Source organism: Bombina bombina, chromosome 10 (assembly GCF_027579735.1).
Source record: "Bombina bombina isolate aBomBom1 chromosome 10, aBomBom1.pri, whole genome shotgun sequence".
Lineage (NCBI taxonomy): Eukaryota > Metazoa > Chordata > Amphibia > Anura > Bombinatoridae > Bombina > Bombina bombina.
This window is the reverse complement of record NC_069508.1, coordinates 37,942,893-37,963,280: the sequence shown is the minus strand read 5'-3', so window position 1 is coordinate 37,963,280 and position 20,388 is coordinate 37,942,893. Positions and strand designations below refer to the sequence as shown.

The 20,388-nt window shown below is 35.4% G+C and overlaps 1 protein-coding gene across 1 annotated transcript in view; it reads right to left on the bottom strand.

Moving 5' to 3' along the window:
- The window catches only part of NMNAT2 (nicotinamide nucleotide adenylyltransferase 2), a 71,422-nt gene that overhangs the window by 36,245 nt on the left and 14,789 nt on the right, over nucleotides 1–20,388 (bottom strand). Inside the window, exon 2 of the mRNA XM_053693979.1 lies at nucleotides 850–938. Within this exon, the coding sequence (XP_053549954.1) occupies nucleotides 850–938 (89 nt within the window). The remainder of the gene's footprint in view (nucleotides 1–849; nucleotides 939–20,388) is intronic.

Genomic DNA, 20,388 nt, shown 5'->3' with positions numbered 1-20,388 from the left:
TTGTTCTCTTGGTATCCCTTGTTGAAAAAGAATACGCACATATCCTACACTAGTGGGATGCTGATTGGTGCCTGCACACATTTGTCTCTCGTGATTGGCTAACTAGATGTGTTCAGCTAGCTGCCAGTAGTGCAATGCTGGTGTTCCTTCAACAAAGGATAACAAGAGAATGAAGCAGATTTGATAATAGAAGTAAATTGGAAAGTTGTTTAAAACTATATGTTCTTTCCAAATCATGAAAGAAAGTTTTGGGGTTTCCTGTCCCTTATAGTGAATGTCAAGTTTGATGAATCAATGCCCGTTTTTTAAAAAACCTATTAAAAACAGGGGCACTTTCATTCATCAAACTTTACATTTCACTCGTTTTGTTAAAATACCTTTTAATCTTGAAAGCCGCTCCAGCGATTCCCCCTCCTGCCGCTTGTCACTTCATACGTTAGCAATGATAAATACGGCATCCTCCAATCACGGCTTCCCCCCCAGGGGAATCATTGCCTGAGGCAACGCCGTGATTGGAGGAAGCCGGATTCCTCATTTTTGACATATGAAGAGGCTTGTGACGGGCGGGGGAATCACTGGAGCGGCTTTCAAGATTAAAAGGTAAGTATTTTAACAAAACAAATGAAATGTAAAGTTTGATGAATGAAAGTGCCCCTGTTTTTTATAGGGTTTTTAAAAACCGGGCACTGATTCATCAAACTTGACATTCACTTTAAGAAACACTATTTGCATACTCGACTAAGCAACGTTTTCTTCTCCAATATTAGATAGGCAACATATAGAAAATACAGAATGAAGTGTAATCAGTGTATCTAAAAAACAAATTTTGTATTGAGCATAAACTGTTACCTGTTTGCCATATGAGTCATGAACAGGGGAGATGATTCCTCCTATGACAATAAATCTTCCAGTCTTGTGCAGGAAATCTCGTGCTCTCTCTGTAAGGGATAGAAGGGGAATTATTTAAACAAATATCTTGATATTTTAATATAAAATGTTTAAAGGGACAGTATACTGTAAACTTGCTTTTCCCTCAATATATTTCCAATAACTTGTTATACCAGATGCAGAGTATACAATGTATGAGAAATTGCTTATCTAGGTTTATTTTTCTAAATCAAATATTTGGGTTTGTTCTTTGAAACCATAACCCATTAAGGGCCAGTTTACAAGTGGAGTGGTATTTAACACTCCCGCTCAAGCGTTAACTCCAGTAGAAGTAAGCTTTTTACGCACGTCAGGTTGCCCTTGTGAAAGTAAACTGTTTTCGTTCACATGCTAACCTGACGTGTATAAAAAGCCGAACTTACAATATCGCACGTGATAACCTATTCCCCCGCGCAAACCCGATTGCATATTCTCAAGTGCTCTAATCCATGAAAATATTAATATTTCACATTCCCATGTTATTCACATAGAAGAATATGTTTTATTTATTCATAAATACATATTAATAAGTATATCTGATGTTTTTTTTGCACAAATATATATTTATACCTATATATTTATAGGAATATCTATTTAGAAATACTTAGAACATATTCTGCAATGTGCAGAACATAGGAATGTGAAATATTTACAGTAAATACACAGTTTAACACTTTAACACATTATATATGTGTGTGTGTGTACATATGTTTTTATGTGTTTATATGTGTATAAGTGTCTGTAAATACATATATAGACATATAAATACATATGTACACACATATAAGTATATATATATATATATATATATATATATACATACATACATACACACACATATATATATCTCAATGTTAAAGCCCATTGCCTGCCTTTTTTTTACTAACACCTGAGACCTCATATCTTTGAACCCTTTTAACTTTTTTATGCAATCATTTTTTTTAACATTTTTTTATTAGATGGTATTATTATGATTGTAACTGTACTTTGTAATGTATTTTTGATGTGTTTTGTGAAACAGTTAACCAGAGTACTGAGGTTGCGCTAACTTGATGCACGTTGACTTTAATTGCGCTCAAGCAATCGTGTTTACTTTCTACTTGGACTATGAGCGAAACACCTGCGACAAACCCCTTTTAACTTGCGAGTAACTGTTAGCACTCCACTTGTAATATAGTCCTAAAATGGGTTGAGCTTGCAGGGAAATCAGAACTCCTTATTTTATCCCTTTCTGTACACACACTTGCTTATTTATATTATTTATATATACCAAAGCCCAATAGAAAACAATTGAAAATTAACTTTGTATTACTTATTTCTCCTACATCCCACTTTGAGTGTTATTTTTTTCTGCTGGTTATGTTCATACAGCTTTTTTATAGCGTATACAGTGGGTATTTAAAAGAATCCCCCCCCCTTGAAGAAAATCACATTTTGTTGCTTTGCAGCATGAAATAAAGACAGATACCGTTTTTGTTTAGCCAGTTGTAATTACTCAGTGCAACTTATAACATCCAAGTGAAAGATATAACACCAACACGTCAGACAAAAATAAAGACAATTCAAAAACAGAATCACTGATTTAGAAAAAGGATCACCCCCTTGTGTCAGTATCTTGTTGAATCACCTTTTGCTTTAATTATAACCTTTAGTCTGTTGGGATCTGTCTCTAATAACTTTGCACATCAAGACTGTGTAATATTTACCCACTCTTCTTTGCGGAACGGCTCCAGTTCTGTTTCATTTGATGGTGACCGTTTGTGGACTGCAGTCTTCAAGTCATGCCACAGATATTCAATAGGGTTTAAGTCTGGGCTCTGACTAAGCCATGCAAGGACATTCACCTTTTTCTCCTTCAACCACTGTGTGGTCATGTTTGCTGTGTGCTTTGGGTCATTGTAATGTTGGAAGGTAAAGCTTCTTCCCACTGACAACTTCCTGGCAGAGGGCAGCAGATTTTCCTCAAGAATGTGACGTTATTTTGCCCCATCCATTATTCCTTCTATCCTGACAAGTGCTCCAGTACCTGCTGCAGAGAAACACCCCCATAACAGGACATTACCACCTCTATGCTTTACTATAGGTATAGGCCCCTATTTAAGAAAGTCTGGCGGACCTGATCCGACAGTGCGGATCAGGTCCGCCAGACCTCGCTGAATACAGCGAGCAATCACAAGAGCTGCTGGTGCAATGCCGCCCCCTGCAGACTCGTGGCCAATGGGCTGCCAGCAGGGGGGGTGTCAATCAACCCGATCGTACTCGATCGGGTTGATTTCCGGCGATGTCTGTCTTTGTGACCGCTGCTTCATAACTGCTGTTTCTGGCGAGCATACGGGGCTTGATAGATAGGCGCCATGGTGTTATTCGGATGGTGAGCTGTATTAGACTTCCTCCAGACATATCGTTTGGTGTTGAGGCCAAATAATTCAATTTTAGTCTCATCTGACCATAACACCTTTTTCCATGTGGCCTTAGAATCCCCTAGGTGTGTTATGGCAAAGCTCTGTCTGCATGTGGCCTTTCTTGAGGAGTGGCTTTTTTTCTTACAACCCTCCCATACAACCCACATTTGTGTAGAATTTGTGATATTGTTGTCACATGCACACAATGACCACTCTTTGTCATAAATTCCTGCAACTGCTTCAGAGTTGCTGTGGGCCTCTTGGTAGCCTCTAAAACCAGTTTCCTCCTGGCATTTTCATCCAGTTTGGAGCTACGCCCTGATCCAGAGAGGGTCTATGTTTTACCAAATACCTTCCACTTCTTAATAGACTCCACTGTGCTTCTAGGCATTGATAAACCTTTGATATTTGTTTGTATCCATCTCCTGACTTGTGCCTGTCCACAACATCTTTTGACAGTGCCTTGCCACCCATAGTTGATTGTTTGCTTCAGTTGCACTACCAGACACTGAGATGCTCCAGGAAAGCTCTTTTCATGTTAAGCTAATCAATATGCCCACAGCTGGTCACAGTTGAAGGTCAAATAGCTTTGTGTGTGCCGTTGAGAAAGTGATTAGCTACACTTGATTGAGTTCACAAGTCATTTTAGGAGGGGGTGATGTTTTTCCAACTCAGTGATTCTGTTTTTGAATTGTTTTTATTTTTGCCTGACATGTTGGTATTATATCTTTCACTTGGATGTTATAAGATGCACTGAGTAATTACAACTGGATAAACAAAAACAGTGTTTGTCTTTATTTCAGGCTGCAAAGCAACACAATGTGATTATTTTCAAGGGGGTGATTCTTTTAAATACCCACTGTACATAAGTATAGAAACTTTCAGTATTTGTAGGAATACCACAAGCAAAATCAGCTATTTCAAATGCTGAAATAAAGTTAAATTAGATATACGTATTCAACTTAATACACTCAACCAGTTAATATGGATCACAGGGAACAAATTAAAGGGAAGAAAAAATGAGGGTACACTGTCCCTTTTAGTTATGTATAGTAAAACAACTTTGCAAAATACTTTCATTATTTATTTTGACCCCTTTTCATGTAATTTAGTTTTGAAATTTTCTAATTTCTAAAACTTGCCAAATCACCCTGCAGATTTATTTATAAAATATTTTACCAGGAAGGATACATTGACATTTCTCTTGTTTTCAAGTATGTCCTGCTATATATCATTCTCTAACTGGCTTAGCAGATAACAACTGAATAACAATTAACTTTATACTAGCAATATAACCGTGGTTAGCCTTGTTGTCTGCAGAGTAAAGCCCTGATTGGCTCCTCCAGATAAGGCAGAAAAAAAGCTTTTCTATATGTGGGAAAGGCTTCAAATTTACAGTTTTACACTATTCAATAGTGATCCAGCAATATCCTTATTAGTTGATTGGTTAGCTTCACTTTTGTTCTTGATTACACTAATCCCATAAAAAAATAAAAAAAATTGTGTTGCTACTGGCTTGTAGCAGTAGTACTAGTCACTACTTTAACTTTATTTAAAGGGACATGAATCCCCCAAAAAATATTTTATGATTCAGATAGAAAATGCCATTTTAAACAACTTTGTATTATCTAAATTGCTTCATTCTCTTGGTATGCTTTGTTGAAAGAGCAGCAATGCACTACTGGAAGTTAGCTGAACACATTGGGTAAGCCAATAACTTGAGGCATACATGTGCAGCCACCAATCAGCAGGTCCTTAGTTTAACTAGGTTTCCCTTTCAACAAAGCCACCAATCAAAAGCGCTACCCAGGGTGCTGAACTAAAAAGTGGCTGGCTCCTAAGCTTACATTCTAGCTCTTTCAAATAAAGATACCAAGAGAACGAAGAAAAAATAATAATAGGAGTAAATTAGAAAGTTGCTTAAAATTGCATGCTCTATCTGAATCATGAAAGAAAAATATTGAGTTTTATATCCCTTTAAATATTTTCATACAGACATACTGCTCCATGAGGCACCCTTTGTTGCTGTTAAAGTGATGGTAAAGTTCGGTGGTCAGCTTAGCACAGTTAGATCCGTTATTTAAAAATAATATGAGTTTAATTCATCGTTTTTCTTTAATCTATGTCTAACTATAATTTTCGTTGCATACAAACTGATATTTTTCGGATGTTTAAATCTCCCCACTTCCCAATACATATCTTACTTCCTTGTCACGTTTTTCTCATAGCCAACTGACTTTCTGGCCGATCGGCGGCCGTGAAGCCACGTCATCATAATGTCTAATCTATTGCGCATGCGCAAAATCAGTTCCATGCGCAATTCTGTCGGACGCGCGTGCCCAATTCGCGCATGCTCAAAGCTTTTTGTGTGCCGGGAAAGTCAGCTGTTCTCACTGCCGCTCCGTAACTCTATTGATCAACATACTAGTAGCGATCTTACAATTAAAATCGTTTATGGGTTTTTGATATAGGCTCACGGATCTCACAACTTCAGATTCTCAAATCGCATAGTACTGAATGAATACATAATTGCTATTCATTCAGTACTATGTTTGCAAATCATTGACGCATGCGCATTTAAGGTGTGATAACAAAATCGCATGCGCATGGTAGCACTGATCGCATGTGCAATGTGTTGCATTATCGTGAATGAGCATTTCAGCTACGTATAGAGCGGGTGGGACCACTCTATACGTAAAGTCCTAAAAATACAGGAAGAGGAGGGTGGGCGGAGCAAGGACGAATACGGTAGGGAAAATAAAATATTAAATATAACATCAATTTTGAAAAAAACTATAAAAAAAACATAGCGATGCTTATTTATTAATGATAAATATTACATAGATGTTTTGCTGATGTTCAAAATTTACTTTCACTTTAAGTTTTTAACCTTAGTTACATGCAAAAATAATTGTAACATTTTTAAATACAACTGTTTCATATGCTCAATAGACATTTTAGAGTTTGATGCCTTTTAATTGAGTGTACAACATCACTGTGGTAATGAGATATATATATACACACACAGGGCCGCCATCAGGGGGTGACAGGAGTGACAGGAGTGACCTTTCCGAAAGTCACCAATCTACCACTTTACCTTTAAATTATTGTTTAGCCAGTTCAGGGCCCTTCCTTTCAGCCACTGCGTGCTGTTGTCATCATTTAGTTGGCATCTTCCTTTACAAAAAGATAATCAGAACTCCATATTTTGTCTTGTCAATCTCCTTTTTTTTTTTTTACAAAACTGTAGTTTACCTCATTACTTGTCAGGTCAATGTAAACAAGTGCTGAGTGTGTTTCAGTGTATGAGTTTGTCTGTGTTTGTAAGTTACTACCTTTACAACTTTTCCAAGTTTAAATAGACACTTAAGAATAAAGTGCATATACGTTTTAGTCACTTGGTCAAAAATTGCACACGTCAAAGGAGGGGGGGGGGGGTCCTGACCAATGGTTAAGTCAGGGACCCCAAAATTCCTAGTGGCGGCCCACACACATATCCTGTGGGGAAGATTTATCAATATTGTGTATTAATGCTCCAAAAAAGGACAGCTAAATCGCCGCACATTGCCAAAATGAAAGTATATAAATACCTAATGCCATTTTTTAAAGGGACATTAAACACTAAATACATTTTATAAACTCAGGGGCCTATCTATCAATCTCCGAATGGAGCTTGATGCCCGTGTTTCTGGCGAGCCTGCAGGCTCGCCAGAAACAGCAGTTATGAAGGAGCGGTCACAAAGACCGCTGCTCCATAACCCTGTCCGCCTGCACTGAGCAGGCGGACAGGAATCGGCACAATTCAACCCGATCGAGTACGATCGGGTTGATTGACACCCCCTGCTGGCCCATTGGCTGCGAGTCTGCAGGGGGCAGCGTTGCACCAGCAGCTCTTGTGAGCTGCTGGTGCAATGTTAAATGCGGAGAGCGTTTAGCGAGGTCTTGCGGACCTGATCCACACTGTCGATTCAGGTCCGCAAGACCTTTGATAAATAGGGGCCATAGTATTGAGTTTATTCCCCGCCTCTCTCTAGTGATGGGTGTCGCCATGTTGAAATAGATTTTCCACTATATTGCAGTTCTGACGTGTTTGCAGGTATCTGTGCAGCGTACAATGATTTAACACCTACTCTGAATTTCAAATAAGCAGTAGATTTTTTTCTGACACTTTTTCTTTTTTTTTCCTTCCATTTGCTGGCCCCCTGTATCATGTGACAGACATCAGCCAATCACAGACTAGTATACATATACCCTATGAGCTTGTGCACATGCTCAGTAAGATCTTGTTCCACAGAAAGTGTGAATATAAAAAGACTGTAAAATGTGATAACGGAAGTTAATTGGAAAGTGTCTTAAAAATGCATAATCTTTCTGAATCATATAAGTTTATTTTGACTTGAATGTCCCTTTAAATGACAAAATAGTTTATATTATATGCCCCTTTTTAAGAGCGTTAAGGTTCTATCTGTATTGAGTCTGCAAATATATTATGCCCATTCTTAAGGACACAGTTTAATTAAGCATTGGAAATAAGCTTTTACATTTTAGGTAGCAGGTGTCAGTGAATATTATTCTTTTAACTCCCATATTTATTTTATTCCACATATAGTGATTAAAATGTTGTCCTGTAATGTAATTTTAAGGAGAAGGTCTCCATGCCCATAATGTAACTTTATTAAATTTACAATAAAATAGTTAATTTTGTAGTCAAGATAAATTGCACTTTTGTTTATAATATGACCCTATGGGCTTTGCACCCAGGCTTTTGCTGGGCTTAACTCCCGAGTCAGTGAAAGCTGTGCAGGTGTCTGTGAGTGCTGGCGAGCACCCAGGACTGTATGTTTTTCAGGGTCATGTACCCAGTCTGGTTTGAACGTGCAGTCCATTTCCGTGTTTTGTTTGTGTCTAGCACTGCAAAGGGCCTGTGTCACCCTTGTTTGTATCTCAGTGTGTTTGGTTGAACACTGCATTGCGTGGTTGTAGGTTAGTGACACAGGGAGGAAGAGACCTTGACGTGGTTCTGAGCCTATCACCATTTGGCCAAATGCTGTATCTTAGCATTCCATTTTGCTTTAAATCTAGCTCCATGCTTGTGCCATACTTTCTATGTGTTAATATTTTTTTGTGTGTGTATTTTCCCTATGGGGTTTGCACCCAGGCTTGTCTGGAGTTAATGCCTGAGTCCATGAAAGCTGTGCAGGTGTCTGTGAGTGCTAGTGAGCACTCAGGGTTGTGAGCTTTGTACCCAGTCCGGTTTGGAAGTGCAGTCTATTGCCGTGTTATATAGATAGATAGATAGATAGATAGATAGATAGATAGAGAGAGAGAGAGAGAGAGAGAGAGAGAGAGAGAGAGAGAGAGAGAAAGGTTAATACCATCAGTTCTTTTGTTTACATGAAGATCAATATCTTTCTATTGATTTGAACAGCAAACATAACAAAAAAACATTATAGTTTCATGTGATTATCAGGTAGATACAGTTGGAAGCTTTTAGTGGATGGTCCCATCTGTTTTCTCGATAACAAATTACATTAATGCTCATTACCCTTATGTGCATATTTTAAGGAGTATTGATACAACAGGATATTGTGCTTTGAATACTAATTATAGGTGAAAAGCAAAGGGATAGTGTAGCAGATAAAAGGACAATTCACTCACAATCATCTTTTGCTCCCTCTAAAGTTGTATTACAGTATCTTTTTTTTAAACGTGTATATTTGTAATGAATACAGCAATCAGAGCTGTCCCTATCAACCAATAGGCAAAATACAGCACTATCAGAAGTGTAAAATCATACAGATACTGTTACTTTTAATTTAATATCAACTGCCTTTCCTTAACGGGAGATTAAACACTTTGTGACAGAAATATAAAATGATAAATCATAAATATAAAAAAAAACTTTTCAATATAATTTTATTATTTATTTATGTCCCTTTTTCCTGTAATTCCATTCTGAAATTGTGAGTTTTTCAGTTGCTGTTAGAAATGGAAGTGCAGAACAGTTAAATCCAGCACAGCCATTGGCTGCACACTCTAGTGACCTATTTATAACTGTCCCTGATTGGCTACAGCAGAGATGGTAACTTAAGTTTCAACATTTAGATTGTGAGTTCCCTCGGGAACAGGGCTCCCAATTCCCCCTGTATTTGTTTGTTAAATTTTGTCTGGTGTCTCATATTGTACTGTCCTTTTATCTTTGTTACCAATGGACAGCGCTGCGGAATCTGTTGGCGCTTTATAAATAAAGAATAATAATAACATGGCACCTTTGTTTTATAGACACTAAAACTTTACACTTTACACTACACTTTTGTCAATATTTAAACAAGTAATAAAACTTAAAAAAATACATCTACATGTTATTCTCAGACTAATCTTTTGTTTGAATGCATCATTCTATCTAGAGTTTAGTTAGTGACTTTTACTGACCTTATAGTCAGAAATGAAACTGAAAAAAAGATGGCTTCCTGCACGCACTCACCCCCTGCTGCTGCCCATACTCACTGATTTATTTTTTTGCTTTTGTCTAAGTAGGTGCTACAACCAATCAGAAGCTGTACTGCCTGTTCTATGCAAGCACATCATGCTCTGAACCTCTGCTGTAGTGCTAAGCAGTGCTATCTGTTGTCACTGAACAGTAAGATGCTCTACCGCAGAGGTGCTGGAATGTACAGCATCTTATTGATTGTACCGGTTTCCAGACATACAGAAAGTAATATACATGTTAATGATCGAGAGGTAGCCCGAATCAAATGTACACAGGCTCTATACTTATTTCAGATTATTTTCCTTGCTTGTATAAGGTCAGTATAAAGGAATACTTGAATTATGTTGCAATTGTTTTTAGTATATTTACTTTAATAAGGGTTCCAGTACACAGCACCAGCACCTATGCACAGGATAAATAGTTTATTTGTGTCTCATTTTATATATAATCCGGAATTCGAAAAATACAAACTTATTCCGAAATCCAGACTTTTTAATTAATATTTTTTTTAAAATAAAGTTACCAAAAATTACATTTGTCCCACCTGTAATTAACAATCTTTGGTTTGTTTTATTATGTACTAAAATGCAAATAATAGTATATATATATATAGAAAAAATAACTCATTGTATAGTTCATTAACAAATCTAGACAGGCCCAGAGGCTTGTTTTCCCACAGAAAACCTCTGAATTACATTGTTTCCAATGCAGCAAAGGATTCTGGGTAAGATATGCAAATTAAGTACACAATGACACACCTTTTTACTTCAGTCTGCTTTTCAGCAGGTTCCCTTTACGCCAAAGTATCGTTTTACCCATATGTGCATATTTTAAGGAGTATTGATACAACAGGATATTGTGCTTTAAATACTAATTATAGGTGAAAAGCAAAGGGATAGCGTAGCAGATAAAAGGACAATTCACTCACAATCATCTTTTGCTCCCTCTAAACTGTATTACAGTATCTTTTTTTTAAACGTGTATATTTGTAATGAATACAGCAATCTTTTCCTTTCAAAGCAATCAGAGCTGTCCCTATCAACCAATAGTCAAAATACAGCACTATCAGAAGTGTAAAATCATACAGCGAACCTGCTGAAAAGCAGACTGAAGTAAAAAGGTGTGTCATTGTGTACTTAATTTGCATATCTTACCCAGAATCCTTTGCTGCATTGGAAACAATGTAATTCTGAGGTTTTCTGTGGGAAAACAAGCCTCTGGGCCTGTCTAGATTTGTTAATGAACTACACAATGAGTTATTTTTTCTATATTTTGTGCGTAGTGGAGGATTTTAAACTCGCCTTTTATCTCCCCATAATTTAAAATGTTGTTGTATTCTGCCCGGAATCAACTTCACCCAGCAGTGATTCTAACCTTCTCCCAGCTGATGAGTGGCAAAAACCACGAAACAGTCTGTCCTGGGATGGTTATGAATCACTGCACTAACCCTAGCTAAGTTTATAAGCTGTGTGAACAGCGATACTTAGGAGTAAAGGGAACCTGCTGAAAAGCAGACTGAAGTAAAAAGGTGTGTCATTGTGTACTTAATTTGCATATCTTACCCATAATCCTTTGCTGCATTGGAAACAATGTAATTCAGAGGTTTTCTGTGGGAAAACAAGCCTCTGGGCCTGTCAAGATTTGTTAATGAACTACACAAGTTATTTTTTCTATATTTTGTGCATAGTGGAGGATTTTAAACTCGCCTTTTATCTCCCCCTAATTTAAAATGTTGTTTTATATATATATAAAATTATTTTTTTAATATTATATTTTAATATATTATATTACCTTTCTGATAACAGTACTGTGCTATATTTCTGAGGGTTCAATGTATGCAAAATTGTTAAACTACCTTTAGGATACATGTATAAGTTGTATAATGACATGTAAATATTTCCTCAATGACATAAGATACTGTTATTTGCTGTCCCATTTTATAGAAACAAATATTTCAAAATCAAAACTATTCCAAAATTCACACTTTTTCTGTTCCCAAGCAGTTTGGATAAAGTTATTTTTTACCTATTATATATATATATATATATATATATATATATATATATATATATATATATATATAAATGTATTAACCCCTAAACCGATAACCCCCACAATGCAATATGCCTAATTAAACTATTAAACCCTAATCCACCATTTACCAACATCACAATCTATCTAATAAAAGTATTAACCCCTAAATCCGCCAATACCAACATCTCAAACTTCCTAATAAATGTATTAACCCCTAATCCGCCATTAACCCACATCGCAAAGTACCTATTAAAACTATTAACCCCTAATCCGCCATTAAACCACATTGCAACAAACCTTATAAATGTATTAACCCCTAATCCGCCAAACCCCCACAACACAAATAACTAATTTAATTACTAAGCCCCCTAACCTAACACCCACTAAATTAAAGAATAACATAAAATAATAAAATACTAAATTATCATTAAAATAAAAATCCTAACAGTACTTAGAAAAATAAACATAAGATTATTATTTTTTTTAATAAAAATAAAAAAGTCTAACATTACAGAAAATAATAAACAAAATTATCCAAAATAAAAAAATCAAACCTAATCCTTATGAAAATAAAAAAGCCCCCCCAAAGAAAAACACCCCCTAATCTAATGCTAAACTACCAATACTAAATATTGGTACAGGACCTTCTCTGCTGGACTTCAGGAACAGTGAGTACCTATTTGGGAGTTAGACTTAGGCTTTTTTTTTTTAGGGGGGTTGTATTTTTTTAGATTAGGGATTTATTGGGCACTCTTAAAAAAGATGAATGCCCTTTTAAGGTCAGTAAAAGAGATGAATGCCCTTTTAAGGGCAATGCCCATACAAATGCCCCTTTAGGGGCAATGTGTAGTTAAAGTCTTTTTAGTGTTAGGTTTATTTTGGGGGGTATGGTGGGTGGTGGGTTTTACTGTTAGGGGGTTCTTCAATTTTTTTTTAAATGCAAAAGAGCTGTTTAATTTAGGACAATGCCCTGAAACCCCCCCCCCCCCTTTTTATTTGTTACATTCGAATGGCCATGGACTAATCACAATTACACTAGTATTGTACAGTATATTAGGTTATATCACTCTACTAGCTCTGTGCAGGGCAAAATATGTAGCTGGTGCCTGTGAGGTTGGTACTTAGGTGGGATGTGCTGTGTATTAGGTTATATACCTCTGCTAGTTCTGTGCATATTGTGTAGCTGGTACCTGTGAGGTTGGTACTTATGTTGATTCAGATAGGTTACACCTAATATACAGTACATAATACTAGTCTAATACACAGCACATCCCACCTAACACATACCAAACTTCTGAATTTACAAATCGAATCCGAACCGAATACATCCAAATTTATTTGAATACAAAACGAATACATTTGAATGCATCCGAATTCGAATCGGTCCGAAACAAATTTTTCCGCTGCGCACAAGTCTAATTGAAAATACAGCTCCCGATATATGGACATTTCTCAAAATGATTTAAAAAAATAATAAAGACCTAAATAAAAGTGTTAAACTTTAATTGACTTATAAAAACAGTTAACTTTTAATATCATTAATTGCAATTGTAAGAAAATGTTTAACAATTATTACTAAAAAGTGTCTAGACATACAGCTATGGTTTCCATCTTTTTACGTACAATTGGAAATAGGTATGGATTCAAAACAGACACAGAATCCATGAACTGAGTGGTGTCTATGGGGGGGGCATTTCATTTGGAATTTTTTTTAATAAGTAATACTGTTGTCTATTTTTAGCAGATTTTTTTTTTTTACTAAATTAACCCGTTGACTACTAAAAACTACTTCACCTCATTGATATTTAAACATTTCAGACCTCTCTCTGTACACCAGAGGGTTACATGTGGTCAGTAATATTTGCTCTGTTGAGAAATGCTAACAATTTGATTATACTAGATTCCAATCTTTGTATAGCTAAGAATAAAGAATAATATTTGAAGGTTGTAATGTTTTGTTGTTTTTGTTTTTTTTTACAATTTCTGTTGGGCCTATTGAGTTTACATAAAAGTTGATTCAAATAGATGAATAGGTAATAAAATGCACAAATCTAGTGTTGTTATTCTTGTTGGTCAAAAGCATAACATTTTTATCATGGATATCAAACTTAAGCCAACAGGCTCCTAAAATTGTGTATTTGTTTTAATAAAGATTTATGGAACACTGCTCAATTCATTCTTTGAGAAATATCTCTATTTGTACCATCACAGCAGTTCTGGAAACCACAATACTATCCCAATTTGGGATCAAAGTCCATCTGCCCCAGGTGTCCCCTCAAATGTATTATCTTTTTATTTCTAAGCAAGAGTGTCCATCTAATTGTACAGGAACTGCTACTGGTATCTCCATGGCAACAAGTGAATAGTACAAGCAGAGAGAACACGGTGTTCACGCAGAGCAACAGATAGATAATGGTTCTTCTCTAATGCCCAGGGAATTACTGCTCAAACTCTTTAATGAAGGGACAATACCTTTTTTGTATTTATTTTTTATTTAACCCATCTATGATTTCCTCCTCCCTGTTTTATATATTAACAACAAATAGAAGCGCTCAACCAGACACGAACACCAGCTTTGTCCTCTGGCAAATTGACACCTGGGAACAGCCTCTTTTTGCTCAATTGTACTTATACAGAAGAGAACTTTCCTGAAGTATTTTAGTTTGATCCCGCCTATACAGGTCAGTCCAGCCCTGAAATACCAGGCAATTATTCTCTGAACGAGGAACATTGCAACCCCAGCCTTCTTTGGAACTCATGAGTGAGGTGCATCCATATTCCTCTAGGCACAATCCACGTCTGGTTTTCCATGACACTTAGTGAGACCCAAAGGATCATATTTTATATATTAACAACAAATAGAAGCACTCAACCAGGCACGAACAACAGCTCAATAGCTTGTCCTCTGGAAAATTGCCACCCAGGAACAGCTTCTTTTTTCCCCAATTGTGCTTACACAGAAGAGAACTTTCCTGAAGTACATCAGTCCTCCCTATTACCTTCAGGCAATGTAGCCAACATATGTCCATTATTGGCATATCATAATATTTGGAGGCAAGGGGAGAGTTCACTGCAGTTTATAGAAAATGTTTGAGTACATTTTAGCTTTATATGAAGGTGTGAAGGTGATGAATTACATTGCCCCCCAAGGATCTGAAACTTTAGACCAGGTGTTTTTCTCAAGCCATAATAAAATAAAGAGTGGTTGAAAGTTATATATCAAAAATGAAACCCAAAAACAAAACAGGTGACAGATGTTTTTTTTAGAAATGTAAAAGAGGCGATGAACTGTATGCCCTTGCAAAAATGGCAAATTAATTAAAATAATTTTAAAAATTCATCACCATTTTGGTATATAGTTTTTTTGTAATATGAAAACAGTTTTATGTTGCATTACAGAATATTTATTTTAAAGAAAATGATTATGTTTTTCTTCATTATTTATTTTTGTGGAACCAAAACTGACTGTATATTATGTCCTTAGGTACCATAGGCACATAAAATATTTTTTAGAATATTATCTCAGACACACAATTTCAAAAAGCTTCACCACTCCTAATGTAGACATTAGACATATCACAATTAAAATGGCATAACCCTTTTGTTAGCTATCCAAAAGCACACCTTTTATATGTCCTAATCAGGCATTTCTAAACAAATTTTACTTTAAACTGAGCATTTATATTAGCATTTTATATATATAAAAAATACAAATAACTGTTAACCATTTTTAAAGGAACAAAAAAAATGTTCATGATTCAGATGGAACATACACTTTTAAACAACTTCCCAATTTATTTATATTATCCAATGTGTTTTATTCTCCTGGAATCCATTATTGACGAAGCAGCAATGCACTACTGGGAACAAGCTGAACATATTAGGTAAACCAATGACAAGAGGCATATATGTGCAGTCACCAATCCAAGCTACTTACCAGTAGTGCCCTGCTTCTTCTGAGCCTACCTAAGTATGCTTTTCAACAACTGATACCAAGAGTATAAAGAAAATTAGATAATAGACGTAAACTGGAAAATTGTTTTAAATTGCACTTTTAATCTGTATCAAGAAAGAAAACATTTGGCTTTCATGTCCCTTTAAATAGGTTAAACTCAGAAACTGTGCAAGCACAGGTGCACTGTTTAATTCTCTCATCTGTCTTCATTGTAAACTCATAATTTATTAACTTGCATTTATTTTTCTAGATTTGAAGAAGATCGTCCAAAAAACAGTTGCCATAAAATGACTTTTTTGTGTGGAATAAAATGGACACTAAACTTGAAAATTGTCTATCATGAATATAAGAAATCAAAAGCTAAAGAAATATTTTTAAAAATCAGGCATATGAATTAAATGATAAAAAATATTTTTTGCATGAAAATTTAAAGCTTATATTAATAGTGAGACTAAAGGACAATACATGTTTATGTACAACTGATACCTAGGGACTGATAACTCATTAGCAGATGAGGGCAATTCCATCATTGTTATTGGCAGACAGGGACACACCTCCACCAGCAAAAAAAAACAACACTATTATTCAGTCATTTTTAATTTTTTTTTAAATCTTTTTTAGATGCAACAAGAAAAAATATAACAACTTTTTCATACAATATATATTGTATGAAAGAGTTGTTGCAGTGGTATAAAATGATGTAAGAACAAATTCTAAATGATTAATGATGACAACTCTCAAAGCTTAAAGGGACAGTAAACACCTTGAGATTTTACTACTAATGCTTTTGTTATGCAAAATTAATCAACATTACAATATAGTATCATTATTTATTGTGACCCATTTTTGTTTTATTCCCTTTTACTTCTATTAATAAATTTTCTTCATTCTCTTGGTATCCTTTGCTGGAGGAGCAGCATTTCACATCCGGGAGCTAGCTGAACACATCAGATCAGCTAATGGCAAGAGGCATATGTGTGCATCCACCAATCAGCAGCTGTCTCCCAGTAGTGCATTGCTGCTTCTAAGCCTACCTAGGTATGCTTGTCAACAAAGGACACCAAGAGAACAAAGCTAATAAGAAAATAGAAGTAAATTGGAAAGTTGTTTAAAATTGCAGGCTCTCTCTAAATCGTGAAAGAAAAAAAATGGGTTTTGTGTCCCTTTAATACATTTTAAATTACCATAAAGACAGCTGAAATGTATTAAACTAATTAAAACCTGTTTAAATGTAAATTAAATCCAATACTACAGTATCCACTGTCTACTTCAGATAATGTTCACTGGCTGACAGGGCAGCTCAGAATCCTATTGGTGGAGAGGGACACACCCTACTGTTACATATTTTAAAATATTATTTTTTTAACTAAAACGATCTAAAACAAATAAATTGAAATGTCCCTTTCATCACACAGAGGCACTTAAATAAAAATGGAAGAAAATCTGTATTATGAAACCGAATTCTAAACTTACAAATGAATCATTACTTTAGTTATGAAATTGTCTTTGTTTTCTTTGTACCTCTTAAAGAAAAGCACAACTCAGGGGCATCAATGTACTACTGAGAGCTAGTTGGTGAATGCCTCTTGTCACTGGCTCACTGATTGTGTTCAGCTTGCTCCCAGTATTGCATTGTTACTCTGGAGCTGACTTTAACTATGTTTTTACCCCTCAGGGGTGGAATATATAGTTATACACAAGCAAACACACACTAATAAATCATTAAAATGAAACAAATAAGAAAATGGGTATATACAATAAAATGTTACGTGTTTGTTTTTTATAAAATCACAATAAATCTTGTCTTGGCACAACCTTTAGAAACACCAGAGGAAGAGTTTGGCCTTGTCTCCCGGTTTGTTCAGTAATATTGTTGTATAAATGCTAAGTTGTAGGTCACGTGCCTTCCCTTTTGTTCCCAGTGCACAGATGGTGGAAGGAACGGGCTTAATAGATGCAAATTATTTGATAACAGTGGTGTGCTGCTGCACATAGAGATGTAATTACGCACGTCCTAGTATCCTCCAATTAAATCTGCATGTAAACTCTCTATGACTTTTGACAAAACTGAATTTTAAATGAACACACCAAGGAGATCCCCACTTGTGTTAGCTGTGCATCTTTAATTTAAAGGGACGTGATACTCAAATGTTGAAGGTGATGCATCATAGCTAGAAATATAACCTGAACATCTCTGTAAAAAATGAAGATATTTTACCTAAAAATGTCCTAAGTATTCACATCCCATTGTAAAGAGACTTTAGTCCAAGGACTTGCTAGGGAGTGTGCATCTTTCATGTGCAGGCACAGTCATGTTATTTTCCTATTAAAGGGACACTGTACCCAAAAAATTTCTTTCCTGATTCAGATAGAGCATGCAATTTTAAGCAACTTTCTAATTTACTCCTATTATCAAATGTTCTTTATTCTCTTGGTATCTTTATTTGAAATGCAAGAATGTAAGTTTAGATGCCGGCCCATTTTTGGTGAACAACCTAGGTTGTCCTTGCTGATTGGTGGATAAATTCATCCACCAATCAAAAACTGCTGTCCAGAGTGCTGAACCAAGAAAAAAGCTTAGATGCCTTCTTTTTCATATAAAGATAGCAAGAGAACAAAGAAAAATTGATAAGTGGAATAAATTAGAAAGTTGCTTAAAATTGCATGCTCTATCTGAATCACAAAAAAATTTTTTTGGGTACAGTGTCCCTTTAAAGGACCAGTAAACACAGCAGATTTGCATAGTCAACAAATGCAAGATAACAAGACAATACAATAGCATTTACTCTGAATTTCAAATGAGTAGTAGATTCTTTTCTAACACATTTTAAAGTTATATATATTTCCACTCCCCCTGTACCATGTGATAGCAATCAGCCAATCACAAATGCATATACGTATAGTCTGAGTTCTTGCACATGCTCAGTAGGAGCTGGTGACTCAAAAAAAGTGTTAATATAAAAGACTGTGCACATTTTTTTTAATGGAAGTAAATTGGAAAGTTGTTTAAAATTACATGCTGTATCTGAATCATGAAAATGTAATAAAACCTGAGTGTCCCTTTAAGTTTAAGGAAGTTTACTGTGAAATCTCATGAGATCCCAGCAAAGCAATGCACGAGCTTAGCACTGCTGATGCCTATTGGCTATTGTGTTTTTGTTTCTTTTCTCAACTTGCAGCTTTACAGCAGCTCTTACTGTTCACAGAGCACTTACTGGTGAGCTGAAGAAATTTGTAGGTAAAATATCTTCAGTTTTTACATAGAGATGCTCAGGTGATATTTTCATGTCAGCTTTTTACAGTTATGCTGCATCAGTTTCAAGTGATTTATCATATGAGTATTATGTCCCTTTAAGGAACATTAACAAGCTTTTGTGACACTATTGTCCTTTGCATCATGCTCCTTAAAGAGACCAGAAAGCAAAATCTGTAACCTAGATTTTCAAGGTGCTGCAAATTGCCTAACCTAGCTATTTAATTTGCAGCATTTTTGAGGTTACAGAACTTCCTTTTTTGGCCTCTCTTGTGATTGTGGGACAACAATTTTAGCGCACAAACAAGAGGTGTTTAATGTCAATTAAATCATTATTTACTATTATTTTACATATTAGAATATATAGAAAAAAAGGCAAAATTTAAACATTCATATGTTGCATAATATATTATGTTTAAAAGTAATAAAATGCAGGAAAAAATAGAACGACAATAATAATTATAATTGTATTATTTATAGCATCAAGGACACAGTTTGGCATTGTGTGTTATTAAAGGGACAATTTACCCTATATTTTTTCTCCCCTTTAACTTGTTCTTAATGATCCATTTACCTGCTGGAGTGTATTAAATTGTTTACAAATAGCTCGGCATATGAAATGTCTGATTTTGCCTGAGGTATCCCTACCTATACGAAATGTTTCTATACTTAAAGGGACAGTCTAGTCAAAATTAAACGTTCATGATTCAGATAGGGCATGTAATTTTAAACAACTTAACAATACACTTTTATCATCAAATTTGCTTTGTTCTCTTGGTATTCTTAGTGGAAAGCTAAACCTAGGAAGACTCATATGCTAATTTCTAAGCCCTTGAAGTAGCCTCTTATCTCAATGTATTTGACAGTTTTCACAGATAGAGGGCGTTAGTTCATGTGTGCCATATAGATAACATTGTGCTCACACCCATGGGGTTACTTATGAGAGGGAAATGATTTGCTAAAATGCAATTCTGTCAAAAGAACTGAAATAAGGGGGCAGTCTGCAGAGGCTTAGATACAAGGTAATTACAGAAGTAAAAAGTATATTAATCTAACAGCGTTGGTTATGCAAAACTGGGGAAATGGTAATAAAGGGATTATCTATCTTTTTAAATAATAAAAATTATGGAGTAGACTGTCCCTTTAAATAAAGTCTAAAGAAATCACACTCCCAGTGGGAAGTATGAGAGATAAATAATAAAATGCTAATTGGTATAGAGACAGAGATAATATAAAGAAGAATATACGTACAGAAAGTGATAAAATAAGGAAATCTGATTTTCCTGCAAACTGAACCCAGCTATTTCATATACAAAAATAAACACAA